This window comes from Misgurnus anguillicaudatus, chromosome 18, assembly GCF_027580225.2.
Source record: "Misgurnus anguillicaudatus chromosome 18, ASM2758022v2, whole genome shotgun sequence".
Taxonomy (NCBI): domain Eukaryota; kingdom Metazoa; phylum Chordata; class Actinopteri; order Cypriniformes; family Cobitidae; genus Misgurnus; species Misgurnus anguillicaudatus.
Window position 1 is genome coordinate 21,113,924 of NC_073354.2, and position 17,707 is coordinate 21,131,630.

The following is a 17,707-nucleotide window of genomic DNA, read 5'->3' on the forward strand; positions in this document are numbered from 1 at the left end:
TTATTTTATATATTATTATTATTAACGGTTTATGTTGCCAACAGACAAATCATGCAGAAAAGTATCACTAATAAGTACACTACAGGAGAAGAAACTCATGACACACAATGGCTGTTTCTCAATTCCAAGAACGCAAAGAACGGACTTGCGTCCTCGTGGAGATCGGTCTTGCCAGGCGACCTTGGAAGAACGAACTCGGAAGTTTTGCCGCAATGACTTCTGGGGCGTAAAGGGATTTCAGCAAGTCTGCACTCGATGCATCCTCGATATCAAGAACACATCCGGGTATTTTCATGCGTCCTCTGTCCTTGCGTTCTTGAGAATTGGAATGAACTTCGACCGTTAATGATGACGTAGAGCGAGGACACGAGGACGCAAGATCGCTGAAGAACGCATATTGAGAAACAGCCAATGATTCCAGAGTCAACTGTGATGTAGCAGTCTCAACAATAAACTCGTTTCCCCTGGACAATGCTAACATATTCCCCTTATAAAACATTTTCACATGCATTATTTTCGCAAATTACAGAAATTAAGACCCGGCAGGGGATGTATACTGCTTGTGGACCACGTGCTAATTGCTAGAAGCTAGCGGGAGGTCCGGACCGTAAAGTTATAAAAGGCTCAGGGGTTAGCCTCATCAGAAAAGCCGGGGCGGTAAGGCCCGGTCTCGGTTAGTTTGGCAAAAAACTTTTAGTTTGGCAAAGCACTATTACTTATGGAGGACCACAAGAGTCATGCAAAATGTAATAAAGAACTTCAATATTTAATAACTACCTGGACAATAAAAATAGCAATTAATACATTTGTTTAAAAATTCATTTATTAATCTATAAATAAATAGACAAAGTTACAAAAAAAATCATTATGTAACATTTTATTAGGCAATAAAAAGTGAGATTATAAAAATAATGTAGAAATGAAATATTAATACATTAATAAATAGTTTAAATTAATATAACAATTTACAAAAACAACATAAAACACTCAATAAGTTCATCATTTTAAATTGCATTTACAAATTCTTAATTAAATAATGGAATTTCAAAATGTATTTCAAAAAGCGATTTAAAAAGAGAAATAAATAACTGGATTTATAAATTGAACTACAAATCCAGGTTTAAATTAGGCATTTAAAAGGGCATTTCCGTTTAACATTTCTGTTTTCATTTTCCCGATGGTTCTCCTTATTCTTTTCGCTACTCGATTTGCTTTTCGTTTTAGTCTCTCTATTTAGCTTTTCCGTGACTCTTTGGGTCCTTGCAAATGGTCAAATGAGAAATGCAAATTAGCTATGGCCAGGTGGATGTAACAAGCTCGCTGATTGGTTAGAGGAATTGGCTAGCGTAGTCCTTGAATTCTGGCGCCAGAAAGATCGATTTAAGTTAGTCGTGTTACGTTAATCGATCTCTCTCAAAATGTCTAACGTTAACACCGAAATATCAAAAATTTTAAGAGACATTGCTAGTGAAATGGAGCGCCGATCCACAGACGGTGTTGCACAAGGATCATCAACTTCAACACCCACCTTGTCAAGACACCCTGTTGATGGTAAGTTTATGCTAGCCACCATACGATACACAAGCATGGGGTTTTCAAATTGCGGTTTAAGATGAGTTTAAAATGTGCAGTATTGCGGGTCTTGCATGACAGGTTTGAGAATAACTGCTTTACATGTGCCGGACATGTGCACGTTAACTCCCGCATGTGCGACCTGCAAATTCTAACATTAATTGTTATTTCATGTTGAAAGACTCGTTTAGATTGCGAGCCCACACGTGTGCAGCGGCGGATTTAAAGACACCCCTGTCTGTCGGTCCGTCTATCTATCTGTCTGTCGGTCCGTTTATCTATCTGTCTGTCGGTCCGTCTATCTATCTGTCTGTCGGTCCGTCTATCGATCTGTCCGTCCGTCTGTCTGTCTATCTATCTGTCCGTCCGTCCGTCCGTCCGTCCGTCCGTCTATCCATCCATCCATCCATCCATCCATCCATCCATCTATCATAATGTGTATATATATTAGTTTGATAAAATATTGTGTGTATATATATATATATTAGTTTAATAAAGTAATGTATTTTACCAGCAACAAATCAATTGCAACCTAACTATAGTGATTGTATTTACAAGTTGCTGAGCGAAGATAATTGATTGCGTTGTCAAGTAGTATTACATTTTGTTGGATTAAGGGGCGGTTTCCCGGACAGGGATTAGACTAGTCCTAGACTTAAACACTTTTAAGAGCTCTCCAAACTGAAAACAACTTGCACTTACATATCTTAAAACACATCAGTGCCCTTTGTTTTACCTCAAAACATGGGCGAGGCTAGCCCCTTTTTAGGGGTGCTTCAGCACCCCTAAAAAGGAGCTCAGCACCCCTAAAACTTGGGGCAAGAAATTTAATTATTCTAAAATGTTCGTTCGTCTTTGACCAGGTTAAATAATGTCCAAAACATACTCCGTAGTTTGTGGTTTAAAATATATAATAAGGTAGAAAATGAAAACCTCCCCGCTTAGCAAATGGTGTCATCCTGTTCTACTTCTCTGTACCTGCATCGCTTAGCCCGTCCGTCATTCAGCGTGAAACACACGCAGAGTGAGAATCAGATAGTGTTGTGATGCAACTTTTTTGTTCAAATCTTAAAAAATGTTTAAGTTATGTTTATAATGATCGAGTAAAACACGAATCAATCTTTCAAGTCTTGTTTTTGTCTTATAATTAATTACAATTTTAAAAGTATAAAAACTGTTTATTTTCGGATTATTTAAGTCCGGCGGGTACCCGCGCGCTGCGGAGTAGCACAGTACCTGGGTGACTCGTCCATAGACTTAAACGGAGAGAAGTAGCGCCGGATACAATGTTCTTCCGCAAGACGCATGCAGTGCGTCTCAGTGGGTAGTTGCATACGTGTGTCTCCGTTGTTAAAGTTTATTGTATGATTTATCGTTAATTTGAGACTTATTTTAACAATCGGGAGTCATGTAAACATGACATCACGTGCGTCTTTTCTGGTCAGTCGTCATGAAAACATGGCGTTTGGAACAGAGTGAAAACAAACTACATATCACTGTATACCACCAGTAGGCTACCGGTAAGTTATGTGTGAATTCACTAACTGTCTGACTATCAAACTAGACAATAAATATTTTTTTACTTTGTCACATGTAGACTAATATGAAGGTGATAACGTCTTTAACCCTTAGTGCAGGAGTCACAAGTGTTTTGTTTTAGACATATAGTAAAGGTAATGGTTCAATTAAAGGACTGTTAAAAGAAAAGCTGCAAATTAACAAACTATTAATAAACCTACCATATGTTGTAGGCATAAAAGTTATAAATTAGGAGATTTGTCATTTCGACAAAGGCAAACAATACACTGTATATTCACATAAAGCCATACCCACACTGCTGGTGTAGCCCACCTTTTGTCCTGAGACTTTAATATGGCATTAATGGCAAAAATGTGCTAGCTCACCATTAATTAGAAATAAAAAGGTTGGCAAAAAATGCATCTGAAAACTCACCAGATTGATGCTTTAAAATATGTAATTTAAAAAAAATTCTAAGGGGGAGCATGCTCCCGGACCCTAGGGGTAATATTCTTCTCATCTTTTTCACCCCTGACCCATTTTCATGCCTGAAAGGTCTCCAAAAAATCTTTATTTTGGAGTTAGTTGAACCAATGTTAAAATGAAAGCAATTTTACAATATACATATTATTGGTTTCTGTAGGAAAAAAGAGCAGGTGGTGGCAGCGGAGCTCATTGGGTGCTCAGCACCCCTAAAGCTCTAACCCTAGAATCGCCTCTGCCTCAAAATGCACACAGGTAATGTTTTTAGTAAGGTTTGTTGGTTAAAACTAGTTATATTTCCTAATTAAACTAAGACCTAGTCCTGGATTAAGCTAATCCTGGTCCGGGAAACCATCCCTATATGTCTTTCATGTCTGTAGATATAACTAAATTAATGTTTTGGAGAGATGACTACCATGGTGGAATGCCAAAGTCTATTTTCCATCACAGTTTTTAAAGATCTAAGAACCATGCTATCAATTTAGATGAATATCAGTAAAGAATTATTTTGTTTTTCAGCTGAAGTTTGCAGAATTTTTGCACCATATGCTGGCAGGACTTCAGGTAGCCACTGTACAACTGCAAAACGTCGATCAAGCTACACAAGATCCTACTTTTGTTTGGACAGCATTGATCAAATCATGGTACCAACAAAAGTAGAAAAAGAAAAACTATATGCAGCTGGCCTTGGGGAGAAAAAACTTACTTTTTTCGGTATGTTGTTAAAGGACGTAATGTTGATAGTCTCAGTGATTACTGAATATTCAAATTTTAACAATCAAACAAAATTTAAAAGTGTTTATTTATTCTTTTATTTTACAGGTGATGAAAACAGTGCAGAGGAATTCAAATGTCACATTTTGACAGCTTACCCAAAACTGAATAGCTGTGGTGGCTTTGAGCTTTTAAGATTGTCTGGTATGACCAGGAGCAAAAAACTTTCTGTGATGCCTTGCCCGAACACAGGGTATACCATCAAATCTATCAAGGACCACAACAAGAGTGCCATAATCTATATACGTCCAATGCAAAAGGACATTGATACAACTCCTGTAAGTTCTAATGACACTGCTGATATTTTGTACACCGAAGTAGTACTGGTTATAGTATTGCTATGATTGTTAAAGTGATTAAAGTACTAGTATTATCTGAACAATAGGTGGAACCAGAGTCAGTTGTGTCTGGGCCCAAGGAAAGATGTCTGATTTGTGAAGAAGATATTTTTTTCTGTGAACTCAAAGATCATGTCAAAAGCTGCAGGTATGCACAGGACCCCCACATGTGCAGTTTAAAATCTTGTACTATTATCAGTGTACAGTCATTTCATTTGCGTTATGTTGTCGGCATAAGCAAAGTCTGTCTTGGGAAAATTCAGATATAATCTTAATTTTCTGTTGTATTTCTGTTCTTGTATTTTCTTTTAACCCTTTATTTTAAATATATTTATCAGTTGAGATGGTCAGCCGAATGATAATTATATGATTAGTCATAGTTTCTTTCATAATCTTAACATTTAGAAAGAAATGCAGTTATTTTACTATGTGCCTGTTATTAATCTACATGGATTACCTATGTTTGACTCTGGATATTCATTCAAGGTCTGCAAGTGAGATCAGTAAAGCATCAACAAGCAATTATCCTTCAGATGGTCAGGAATTTCCCAACACTACTGATCGAGCTGAAGTGGACATAGATCAATCATCCACAGATTCTGAAATAGTACAGTTTATTGATTTAACAGAAGGCGAGCCAATGCAGGTAAACAGCATTACACTTTACAGATTAGGATTAGCTCATGAAATTTGTCACAAAAACATCATGTGCTTTTTCCTGGGAAACATAATTTTTATTAAGTTATATTTTGAATTCTAAAAGTGATACTACACTTTTGCTTCCACTGACACAAGAGTCACATTACTCAATGTTTCTCAAATTCTGTTTAATAAAATGTCCATCTGTTTATTACTGTCAGGAGTCCTTAGATGAATGGCGATCCTTACGTTGTCAGCAGGATCAAGAGTACCAGGAGTCTTTGCTTGCAGATCAAGAAAAGGTATGTCATACAAATTTTATGTGGGTTTAAGTGAGGACATTATTATGTTTCTTCTTTTTTTTATATGACACCTCTTCAACAAGTAAGTACCAGCACGTTTTTATTTTTGTTTGATTATACACTTCATTGCATAATCTGGATAATGGAAATAATTGTCTTGATTTTGTTTTACATGTTTGTCAAAGCATAATATGCAGAAGCATTCTTTGGAAAATGAAGAAAGACGTAGAAAGGTATGATCTGTTGTAAATTATGTACATGTTCTCAAAATATTTTTAATGCTCAACTGTATTTCAGACTCTGAAGTGTGGTCTACATTGTCAGTAAACTGAATATGGTTGGAACTTTGGACAAGACAATTGAAGATATCACATTAGTTGCTACAGACATGTTTTACGTTTTTTTTTTTTTTTACATTTTAGACTTAATCGAGATCATGGTAGCAAGGTCAACATATAATTGCAAATTTAGCAGCTCTCATTTATTTTTATTTTTTATTACAATTCTATTTTTATAGGCTATACATGAGAGACAGTTGAGAATGGCTGATGTTCCTGAGCCAGCTGATGGTGTTCCACTCAGATTTAAGTACCCCAGTGGCATTACAAGAACAAGAAAATTTGTTCTGTCTGAATCCATTCAGGTTTGTCCACTACTTTCTGATTGTGATTACATGGATTGCGGTATTACTGTGCAGTGTTTTGAGGTTTTAAAAATTAGTATTAAATAGATTTCTTTTTACATTTGTTATGTAGATATTATTTGATTTTGTCGGAGAAGAGGATGATGCTACAGAGTATTTTCACATTCAAGATGCTCTGTCAGTAACAACTCTTAAAAGCAACATGACTGGAACACTTTTGGGGAACAATATCAATGGTTCAAGAACACTTTACATCCACTGGATTCAAATTGATGATTTGGAGGTGAGAGCCATGATTTGCAGCCTAGAAAAAAGTCAACAAACTAATGTTAATGGTAATATTGATTAGTATTTCTTTAAGTTAATATCAATACACAAATAAGTAATGGGTGTGATTTGCAATAGTACTTGCTGGTAGTAATTTTATTAGCTGTTCTCACATAATACCTAAACAAGCATCTATTACTGTCATTTTTTTCTATCATTTTTAGAGAATAGTTAACTGTACTCTTAGACATTATGCCCGACTCACCTTAATAATTATGTAGTACCGTATTGTCCCAAATATAAGATGACCCCCACCCCCCTTTAAAGTGTACCTTTTGGAAAAAGGCTTTTTTTAATACCAACTCGTCTTTTTCTTATGAAAATGCTTTCATTTGAAATACTTTTTATAAGTCCAAGGGGACCAGTGTGGTTCCCAACATTTATTAAACCCTTTTAATGGAATATAGTTCCATTTATCACATGCAGTTTATCTGGATTTAATAACAATTAGCCTAGGCTGTCGATCTCATTGAGAAAAAAACACATTGCCTAATAATATTTTATTAACAGTAGAAGACTGCCTTATTGTAAACAGAGTTTATCAAGAAGCTTCAGTCCAGGTGAACTTGTTTGTGTATTTGGCACCACTTACTGCATTTTTGCAGGTGTACAGTATGATAGATATTTAATTGTCTATAGCAGGGGTTCCCAACTCAAGTCATTGGGGTCCCCTCTCCCAGAAGTTTTAGATGTTTCTTTATATAAAACTCCTGATTCCACTACTCAGGCTCTTTATAGAATGTTTGAAACGTTTCCTTAATTAATACACTAAGGTCGCAGTCATATCATACCAAACCGAGCCTGATTCTCCCTACTCCCCCAAAAGCACGCACTCACACTGTGACTGTACTTTGACAGATCCGAGCCCAGGCACGCTATCGTCATTAGGATGTGATTGTTTTGAAGAAAAGCGCTCTTAACAATAGAACCCATCGTGATGTCAAGTCTGTCTTTGTTTTTTTATTCTGGGGGGTTTGGTGCGCGATGACACACTGCCATCTCACATGCCATATTGTTTAATTGATCAGTCACGTATGCAGCTTAGACATTCATGTAACCCTGCTGCTTACATCAGAAGGTTTTTACAAAGGCAAATAAAGCTGAGTGGTCGTGCAATTGACATCTCTCCTTTTGAACAACGCTGGCGCGATTTGTGATCACACTGCGCGTTCTGCGCCTGAGCCCAAGTGAACCGTGCTCTAGCCCAGTGTTGCCCAATCCTGGTCATCGAGGGCCCCCTTCCAGAAAGTTTTAGATGCCTTCTTATTTAACACACCTGATTTAACTAATCAGCTTGTTAGGGAGACATGTTTACCATTTTGGAAGGAGGCTGATAAGTTGAATCAGGTGTTTTAAATAAGGAGACATCTAAAACATTCTGGGAGGAGGGCCTCGTGGACCAGGAATGGGAAGCACTGTGCCCACCTCTGCAAGCTGGCCAGGGCGCGATGATCACACTAGTCAAACGAACCAAGATTTGGGGGTCAAACATGCTCCACAGTTTGGTTGGAATAATGTGAGTGCGCCCTAACAAGCTGATGAACTAAATCTGGTGTTTAATATATGGAGACATCTTAAAGGCGCTCTAAGGGAATCTGTGTGAAGTTACTTTTTGTTGATGTTTGAACTGTTTTCAAACAAACGGAGCGTAGCTAACCCCCCCCCTTCCGTGCTTTCATGAACGTGCCCAACCCCCACCCCCAAATCCTTCTTGTCGTTTATTGGCTGGAACACTTAATAATCGTTTCTGGTGGTAGGTTTGGCCACTTTGTTTTTATTGCAGTTTGTGGAGCCTGGGCTGTCTACAGAGATCGCGTTTTTTTTACAGTTTGATCAGCGGACACCCAGCAAGCAGATAGTGAGGAGATGTTTGCTGTATGTAACAAAAAAATGTTATGGTCTAAAACGCGTGAATTTGCTTAGAGCACCTTTAAATACTCTGGGAAGGGTGCCATGTAGGACTGGATTGGGAAACACTAGTCTAAAGCTAGAATGTAAGATGCCATTGTTTATTGAAAGGCATTTCCAAAATAAAAAGTTATAAAAAGTCTTATATTCGGGACAATATGGTAGTTAATTCTACCAGAGTAAATAACTTTATACCAACATACGCTTACTCGAATAATGTAATGTAACTTTCGGTTTTGGAAAATTAGGTACGCCAATACTCTTGTTTTTAATTTATTGCAGTTTGTCCCAGCACTTGATTCCAACAATCATGCTGAATCTCCCAGTGTCAGCAACCAGTTCTTTCCAATGCCAGCAACTTCTTTTTCTTTGCCATCATCACCTACTTTTTTACCAGAGACGGACAGCTCATTCTTTCATGAAGGGTATGTTGTTTTGCAAATGTTTTTAGTAACATATCTTTTAAAGATTATTCCTCCGTTATAATATCCCCGTTTTTTTCTTGACACACAGTGTAAATAAAACTTATTTAAAGGAACCGTATGTAAGAAATGTATATTAATTAATCATAATATGGCCCTGATATGTCACCAGACATTAAGAAATCATTTTCATTTCAAACAGGGCTTTGAACCAGAATTTTTTCCCAATTGGTTAGTTCCCAACAGAAACAGTATTTTAACGTTTCCGGTTTTCGGTTCAACCCTAAAGTTGACATTCCTGAACCGGTTAGAACAAAAAAATAAAGTTCCTGAACCGGTTAATAACGTTCCATGTCAGCTGTGGGACATACAAATAAGTAGGCTGATCATTAGGACATTAAACTTTAATTATAAGTCTACATAATTTTCCTTAAGTGTCATCAAACATTAAAAAGTGCTACATTATGTAAGCGGCATAACTGTAATTCTCACATGCCTACATTTGTTGAGTGCACATAAACATGCGCACACACACAGACAGAGGACAAATTCCAAACAGCGCTTTGGGAAGAAGGTGCAGCATAAACTTCCGCTCCACATAAAGTGAAAGTTACGTTGTTTTTCAGGGCTTTATTCGCCAAATGTATTTTATTACATCAAGAGTTCTGATCTTTGAAGGGCATAGGGATAATTCCATATGATTGGAGTAAGACCAGACACATTCAAACGCATGTGCGTACAGAACATTTTCCACTTTAGCACCTTTTTGCGGTTAAATTGTTTAAAATCACTTAAGTGTTAACATTTGCAAGCCTTTGAAATACATGCAAATGATCAACTTTCAACCTATTTAAATTTGTGTATTAATCCGCGAATCGCAAACAAGCAGAACCATGGGTAGTGATCTGTAAGGATCATGGATCAACTGTTACACCACTAATTAGTATTAAAAAAACAAACATCTTGAGATACTTGGTAGCCTACCTCTTATGATTGAGCATTAAAGACTTGGGCTTTAGTGGGCTACTTGCTGGTGGCAAGCTTCCCATTTCTCTGATGAGTCAACGACGACCGGAAGTGAACTTCACCGAGTCATATTGCACAGAAATCTTATCAAAGAACGGAAAAATAACGGTATTACCATTTACCATTATTTTCAATTAACGGTTCTGTTCCGGAACATATATTTTTGGAAAGTTTCTGGTTTCGTTTCTGTTCCTTGCAAAACATCAAAAGTTTCTGGTTTTCGTTTTCGTTCCTTGAACCGGTTCAAAGCCTTGATTTCAAATACTTATATCACTCACAACAGTGGTCTGGCCAGGATATTGTCATTTAAAAAGTGGAGTTGCAGCCCTCAACTGATGTTTATGTTGTCATTTTGTATATTGGCCACCAGTTGTGTGATTGCAGTACCAGTTTTGGCCACAAGTTTTGTGATTGCAATACCAGTTTTGGCCACAATCCTACATACTGTTCCTTTAAAATAAAACTTCTACATGGTGGTATTAACTGATGTTAAATAAACTGGTCCTCATTAAACTCTGTTGAAATATGATTTTCCATTAACTAAAGCTAACCTTGGACTTTTCATGAGATTTGCTGACAGTTGCAAATAGCAGTCATTTTACCTCTTGTTTTTTTCATTACTGTACAGGACTGACCTTAAAACCATCTTGAACAGACTTGGGGAAAAGATTGATCACACTTCGTGCCCGGCCAGCAATCACATAAACATATGCAGGGACTACACTGGCAACGTCCATAACATACTAAAGAGTACAGTTCAGGCCTTTAAGCGGCGAAAGTTTAATCCTGAGGCCAGATTGGATGTCATTTTTGTTGACAGTGAACAAATATCCGAAGGTTCAGTAGATGGTGGTGGACCCACTCGGGAGTATTTAAGATTGCTTATGAAAGCCATTCATCAGTCCAGCATATTTGAAGGACCAGAGACAGATAAGACACTGGCTCTCGATAGTCAAGGTATGTTCTACATCAGTGGCAGGGAGCTACACTGCGACCAAAATGGTCGCATATGCGACCTTTTGAACTGCCGTTGCGACCCTAATTTTTAATGGGTCGCAAATGTGCTACCTAATGTTTTAGACAATATCCTATGATTTACTATGAGCAGAGGTGGAAAGTTACGAATTACATTTACTCACGTTACTGTAATTGAGTAGTTTTTTTGTGTATTTTTACTTTTTTGAGTAGTTTTTAAAATCTGTACTTTTACTTTTACTTAAGTATGTTTTATTTAAAGTATTGTACTAAGCTACATTTTAAATCATATCCGTTACTGAGTAAAAAAATATTTTAAAAAGCAAGGTGATAAAGACGCGCAACGGATGTAAATGGGCGGGGCCCGGGGGAACGCGCAAAAAGAACCATGGAGACGGACGAGACAGGCACACGCTAATGCAGACCCGCCTCAGTTCAAATCTTATGAAAGAAACCCCTGGTCATATTTAAGCGACCACTTTCCACTGACGCGAAGCGAGTGTTTCATTTCTATGAAAGGTAGGATTCATGCTCTTAAGTACGAAATTGCACGACGCGTTTTTAATACCATGCGCATTATCTTCTGAGGTCTAGCAGCTTCGCGTCAAGTCAAACACAACTTCAAAACGTCCTCGAGAATGCGGTCATGAGAGAGAGAGAGAGAGAGAGAGAGAGAGAGAGAGAGAGAGAGAGAGAGAGAGAGAGAGAGAGAGAAGAAGAAGAAAGGTCATCAGGTACCCAGGTCAGGGAAGAAAGAAGATAATAAACGTGTCAAATGTATATAGACATGGCACTCATCTCATTATATGCTCATTTAAACTATATATAGTTTAATAAAATAATGTATGTTACCAGCAATACATCAATTACAACCTTACTATAGTGATTGTATTTACTAGCTGCTGACCACCTTCAAAAGTGCATAACTCACATGTAAAATCATTAAATAATTCCATAAATGTTTCTTACTTTAAAAAAGCTTTTTATTTTATTAACTTTTTGTTATTGCACTTTAATTGTAAAGATGTTCCTACAATTAAAAACAACTAGTTTGAGATGTATATTCCCTTGTCGTTTTTGAACTATACTAGAATCCTCCACCTCTTCCCGCTGTAAAAAAAGTAACTTTTACTCTGAGTAAAGTTAAAATGACTTACTTTTTACTTTTACTTGAGTAGATTTTTAGACAAGTAACTTTACTTTTACTTAAGTAAAATATTATTAAAGTAACTTTACTTTTACTTGAGTACAATATTTTAGTACTTTTTCCACCTCTGACTATGAGCATTTATTAAAACATAAATGTGGATTTTAAGAATACGTTTTATAACGTGCTCTGAGCCATCAACACGTTGGCTTCATTTTGGGTGAAAGCACTTCGTGTCTCTCCCCATCAGTGTGCGATTGCTTGCTAAGAAGTTTCTCAATGAATTGTGTGCGACTCGACGCAAGCGCAGTGTCTTCCATGTTTCTGAACTTGAGCAGAGGTCTTTCTTCACTGAGGACGCGGGACCCGTATGGTTCCGGGTTTATATTTTAAATGGTCTGTCGGGTCCGGTTAGGTCCTAGTTTAATTACTTTGGGTCCCAAGTCTGATTAATATTGAGTTTATAACCCGAGTCGATCGGAAAACGGCCATGAGCGCTACCGCGCTAAAGCTCGAGTGCAGTTTAGCGTGCCTTCGGTTTCTATGGCGATGGTTCTTGTTACGACCACGCGCTGCGTTTTCTTTCTCACATGTTTTTAATAATCTTATTATTAATAAACCATATATTTTCTAAAACCATATCCATATTAAGTTTGCACAGATTGTAGCAAAAAAGCAGTGCTAATGTCAAGCCCATTGCACTAAACGAGCAAAGCAATGTAAAGTTTGTCACCGGACAGCAAGTAGATTTGAAAATAAAATAAGTGGAATAATATTATTGAAATAATAAGTGGATTAAGCTTTTTAAATCGGCAAGAGAGAAATAGAAAGATAGAGCAGAAGAAGCAGTAAAAGTGCCTATTTAATAGAAATTATTACCATTATAACATCAGTCATAACATCAGTCACATTTATAATCTATAGACCTGCACTGTCTATTAATATACTATACATAGTATTGTATTATATTGAGTTTGATAAATGGGGTCTAATTGCTTCATATATCAGTGCAAAAACAGTAAGTGTTTTCGTGGTGCTTTGACAAACAGTGTCAGCTTTGTTAATGTCAAAGAAAGTTTGGAGTGTTTAGATTAATGAAATATAATGTGAAATTAATATTAATTTTCGATAAATCAAAGTATTGTGTTGTGTCACACATTATTAGTTCTTCGTCATATGTATAGTAGACCATTATTTGTCAGTGGGTAATGATTGCCCTTTTTACCGGTTACCACCACCAAGTAAATTTCAGATCTGTGGGAAACACTGACTGCAACGTTCAAGAAAACAAGGCGGCATGTGGTTTAAAAGATGACAAGTAAAATAAAAAGCATATCTGTATGCAATACAGTTTCATTATTGTTCATTATTAACCAGAGCGCCTTAATAGAACTTGAAAAAAATATGTGCGACCAAATCATATTTTGCGCCAGTAACTGAAAAAGTTGGTAGCGCAAGTGCCACCAGTGGAAAAGGTTAGTGTAGTTCCCTGAGTGGTGACCAACCCTGTTCCTGGAGATCTACCCTCCTGCATATTTTAGTTCCAACCCAGCTTCAACACACCTGACTCTAATTTTTAGGGAGCCCTAAATGCCTGATTGCCAGGTTCAGGTGTGTTTGATTGGGGTTGGAGCTGAACTCTGCAGGACAGTAGATCTCCAGGAACAGATTTGACACCACTGATCTACATTGTGTATTATCTTCATGTGATTATATTGTTGTTGAACAGTAAAGTTCTTTTGCAGGTAAGGAAAACCTAATACAAAATTGACATACCACCCTAAAGGTGGTTTAAAGGTCCTGTTTTTCCTGTGTTTTTGAATCTTTGACTGTGTTTATGGTGCACATTATAACGTGTTCATGTTTCATGTATGTAAAAATGCAGTATTTTTCACACAGTTACTCATCTCTATTAGGTGTGGGTGATAAATCGCCTGCGATTCTCATGTGTATCTCATCAGTAAAGCCGGTTTCATGATTGGTAGTAAATCACCATCACTTGCTTTCAGATGGAGCAGCATTTACTACACTGAGCTGTATTTCACAGAGAAGCTCAGCAAAATCGTGTTCTCTGTGTAGTAAATGCCGCTCCATCTGAAAGCAGGTGATGGTGATTTACTACCAATCATGAAACCGGCTTTACTGATGAGATGCGCATAAGAATCGCAGGCGATTTATAGACCACCCCTAATCTCTACACCCTTGTTTTCACTGTCCTAAAAACGGGCTGATGTCTTTCTTGTTCTATGAATTCCCTCCTTCAGAAATGCGTATTGAGTTCTGATTGTGTAGCTGGTTTAGTGTGTGATTCAGCAGCAGCTTAGTTTAGCTGGTAACTGGCATAGTCCTGTGGGCAGAGGTTAATCAAAAACTCTTATATTGACGTCATTCACTTATATTGGGAAGTAGAGGGCTGAATTCCAAACCAGCCGTTCTCTGTAGTCCTTGAAAAGCGAATTCTGTTAAATAAAATGTATCGCTTGTCATTGAACTTTGAGCTCTATAATTTTGCAGGTATTATTTATGTTTTAAAAATGCGATCACGAAAAACATGATTTTTAAATTGTTTAAAAAATGTAACAAACTGTCATTAACACAGTCCTATACGTAGGAGTAGATATTTACTGGGAAGATTCCTCGTATTTCTCAGCACATTAAGCATTGAATGTTTTGTCATGAAAATAAACATTATTTTTTTCACAGCCTTAGAAGGAAAACTATACACACAGATAGCACAGATGATATCTGTGTGTGCAATACATGGAGGTGTGGCACCAAATTTCTTCTCGGAGAGGTTGTTTAATCAGGTGTGTGATAAACCCACTGCCCGTGCAACATTGGATGAAGTGAGTGATGTCACATTCAAAGAAAAACTACTAAAAGTGAGTCTTGCTCTGTCAGTAATAATTTATACGAATTCATGCAACATTTAAAACAGTGATTGTAATGTTTTTAGATTAAAGAAGCAAGAACTGTTGAAGATGCAAAAGCTGCAATAGAGGAGGCAGAGGACAGCCTGGCTATTGTTGGGTCTTGCAGAATCATCACAACACTGAAGCAGAGGGATGCACTTGTGCAATCTGCTGTCAATTTCTTTGTTGAGGGCAGATTAAATGTTGCATTGCAACAGTAAGTATTTGTTTAACACACACACATTAATTGAATTACTGCTATGTGCTCAAATATATCATTCGGTACATTTTGTGGAAACAAATCATTAAGGCCTTAAAGTCAATTACCTATTTGTAGATGGTAATTTGGGAATTTTTTGAATGCCTTTTTATGCAGGTTTGTGGAGGGCTTCACCACACTTGGACTCCTCAAAGAGATGAGAGCACACCCAGATCTGTTCCATAGCATGTTTGTGAAGGATGTGAGGCCTTTGAAGGCTAGCGACCTCTCAACACTTTTCCAAGTCAGCTTTTCAGCATCAGGGACACACAAAAGAGAGCTAGAAAACCAGACTGTATGCTACTGGCGAGACTGGCTAATTGATGTTGAAGGTACAATAATTTAAGTCTGTTTTGTTACATGCAATATGAATTTTTTTTCTTTGCTTTGTACAGCTGCTGTGAACTTTTGTGCCAAATGTTTAGTCTTATCCCTAAAATACAATACATACCTTTCTACACTTAAAAATGACTTTAAGATGTATTGTGAAAACTTAAAATGTAGTTCAGACTGTTATTGGAATGTGTAACTATCAAGTGCCCTACATTAAGTATAAAACACCTTGTTCAAGTTACATAAACATTATTGTTGGGTATTTAAAATAAACTAAGACTTTTTTTTTTAGAAGGAGAATGTGCGCCACTAACTTTGGAGAATGTGCTCGAGTTCGCATCTGGGGCTTCCACGATACCTCCCTGCGGTTTTTTCCCTCAGCCCACAATTGAAGTCTTTCCAGAAGAACTTGGCAAAATATTTCCTGAAGCAAATACGTGTGTCCTTGTTCTAAAATTACCGGTTCACAAAGACTATGATTCTTTTAAAGCACAAATGTGCAATGCTGTGCTTTGGGCACCAACATTTGGATTAGTTTAAAAATGTACCAGGTTCATTGTGCACTTTATTTATAGCTCATTTTAGAAGTTTTATAGTGCACTATTCAACATGTTAAAATTAAGCTTTTAAATCAGAACTGAGTTTTGTTGAATTTAAGCTTTTAAATAAGTTTTGAAACAAAAACATGTTGTTAGGGTCCTAGCACCTCAGTGCTCAGGCCCTATTGTTTTATTGTTATTACAACAGACCACTCTTATAAACAGTGGTTCTCTGATAGCAAAGATAATCAATTTAATGTTAAAGGGATAGTTCACCCAAAAATGAAAATTGTGTCACTTACTCGCCTTCAAATATGTATACATTTCTTTGTTCTGATAAACAGGAAGGAAGATATTTGTGAAATGTTTGTAACCAAACCATTTGTGAACCCCATTCACTTCAATAGTAGAAAAAAGGTTCCACAAACATTTCTCAAAATATCTTCCCTTGTGTCCATCAGAACAAAAATGTGTACAGCTTTGTAACAACATGAGTGTAAGTAAATAACACAATTTTCATTTTTGGGCAAACTATCCCTTTAACATTAAATTGATTGTCTTTGCTATTTGATACATCAGTTATATATATACAGTCAATGTTCATCCGTTCTTTAATGATCCAGCATTTCTCGAAGAATCCGTACAGTCTCAATGTACACTGGTAGCATCTCTGCCAATGGTACAGTTGGATTTGGCAGTGTGGAAAGTTCTACCACAGACAGGTCTCTGGGAAGGTGTAGCTCAGGAATTTGAACTGAAGGTCGTTGTGGGCCTCTCCACCATCTGTTGTCATCATCTGTCTGTAATTTAATTTTGTTTATCAGGTGTAACAGTCAGATACATTATATGCAAGACTGGTTCCATATTGATTAAATACCTGAGAAATGTGTAGTGTGTGTCTATCTCTTTCTTTGCTTGACCACAGCTGAAGAGGGGACTGGTTTCTTGCAGATCTTAAGGAATGGTTGTTCCATGCTCTCTGAAATTGTTGCAGATGTGACTGGATGTGTGGCATGTAACATCTATGTAAAGCATAGAGGTCTGTCTCCTTGTCTGGATTAAGCCACCCCTCAGCTTCCAGACGAAGGAAAGTGCTGTAGAATAGATCAAGGACATTTTCAAAAACATCTCTCCACAGTCGCTCGATCCTAAAAAAAAATAAGATCAAGTGTCAGTTGTTACATATAACAACACTTTAAAAGTTAAAATTAACAGTTAATTTTATTTTATATTTACATGCAATGTAATAGATAAATGCAGTCACTGTGTTAAATTAAATTTTTTTATCAAAACAAATGTTAGAAGCTACAGTATAGGTAGTAGGTTAAATAGTCTTAAGTCTTTGTTTACTTTGGGAAAGGGCATTAGAACAAGTAATAAAATGTCAGTATTTTATTAATAGTTGTTAGTCCAGGAACTATTTACAAGTATCACTATTACAGCCATTTGGTCCATTTACAGTTGTCCAAATAATTTATTAATGTCTAAACTCACACAATTGTTTACATCAAATAAAAGCTATAACTGTGCTAATTCATAATGTAATTTAAAAGCTGAATTTAGTTCAAATTAGGTTGATGCATTGCTTGT

At 36.9% G+C, this 17,707-nt stretch overlaps 1 protein-coding gene across 1 annotated transcript; it reads left to right on the top strand.

The window, feature by feature from the left end:
• Positions 1 to 1,325: 1,325 nt before the first annotated feature.
• On the top strand, positions 1,326 to 16,231 carry LOC141350581 (uncharacterized). The gene is made up of 15 exons (XM_073856056.1): positions 1,326 to 1,551; positions 4,093 to 4,287; positions 4,396 to 4,625; positions 4,733 to 4,833; positions 5,172 to 5,331; positions 5,546 to 5,626; positions 5,812 to 5,859; positions 6,144 to 6,269; positions 6,382 to 6,552; positions 8,787 to 8,929; positions 10,581 to 10,909; positions 14,778 to 14,956; positions 15,031 to 15,203; positions 15,363 to 15,577; positions 15,871 to 16,231. Exons 1-15 carry the CDS (start codon positions 1,419 to 1,421, stop codon positions 16,116 to 16,118), a joined length of 2,532 nt encoding a protein of 843 aa, XP_073712157.1. The 5' UTR covers positions 1,326 to 1,418; the 3' UTR covers positions 16,119 to 16,231.
• The last annotated feature ends 1,476 nt before the right edge of the window (positions 16,232 to 17,707 follow it).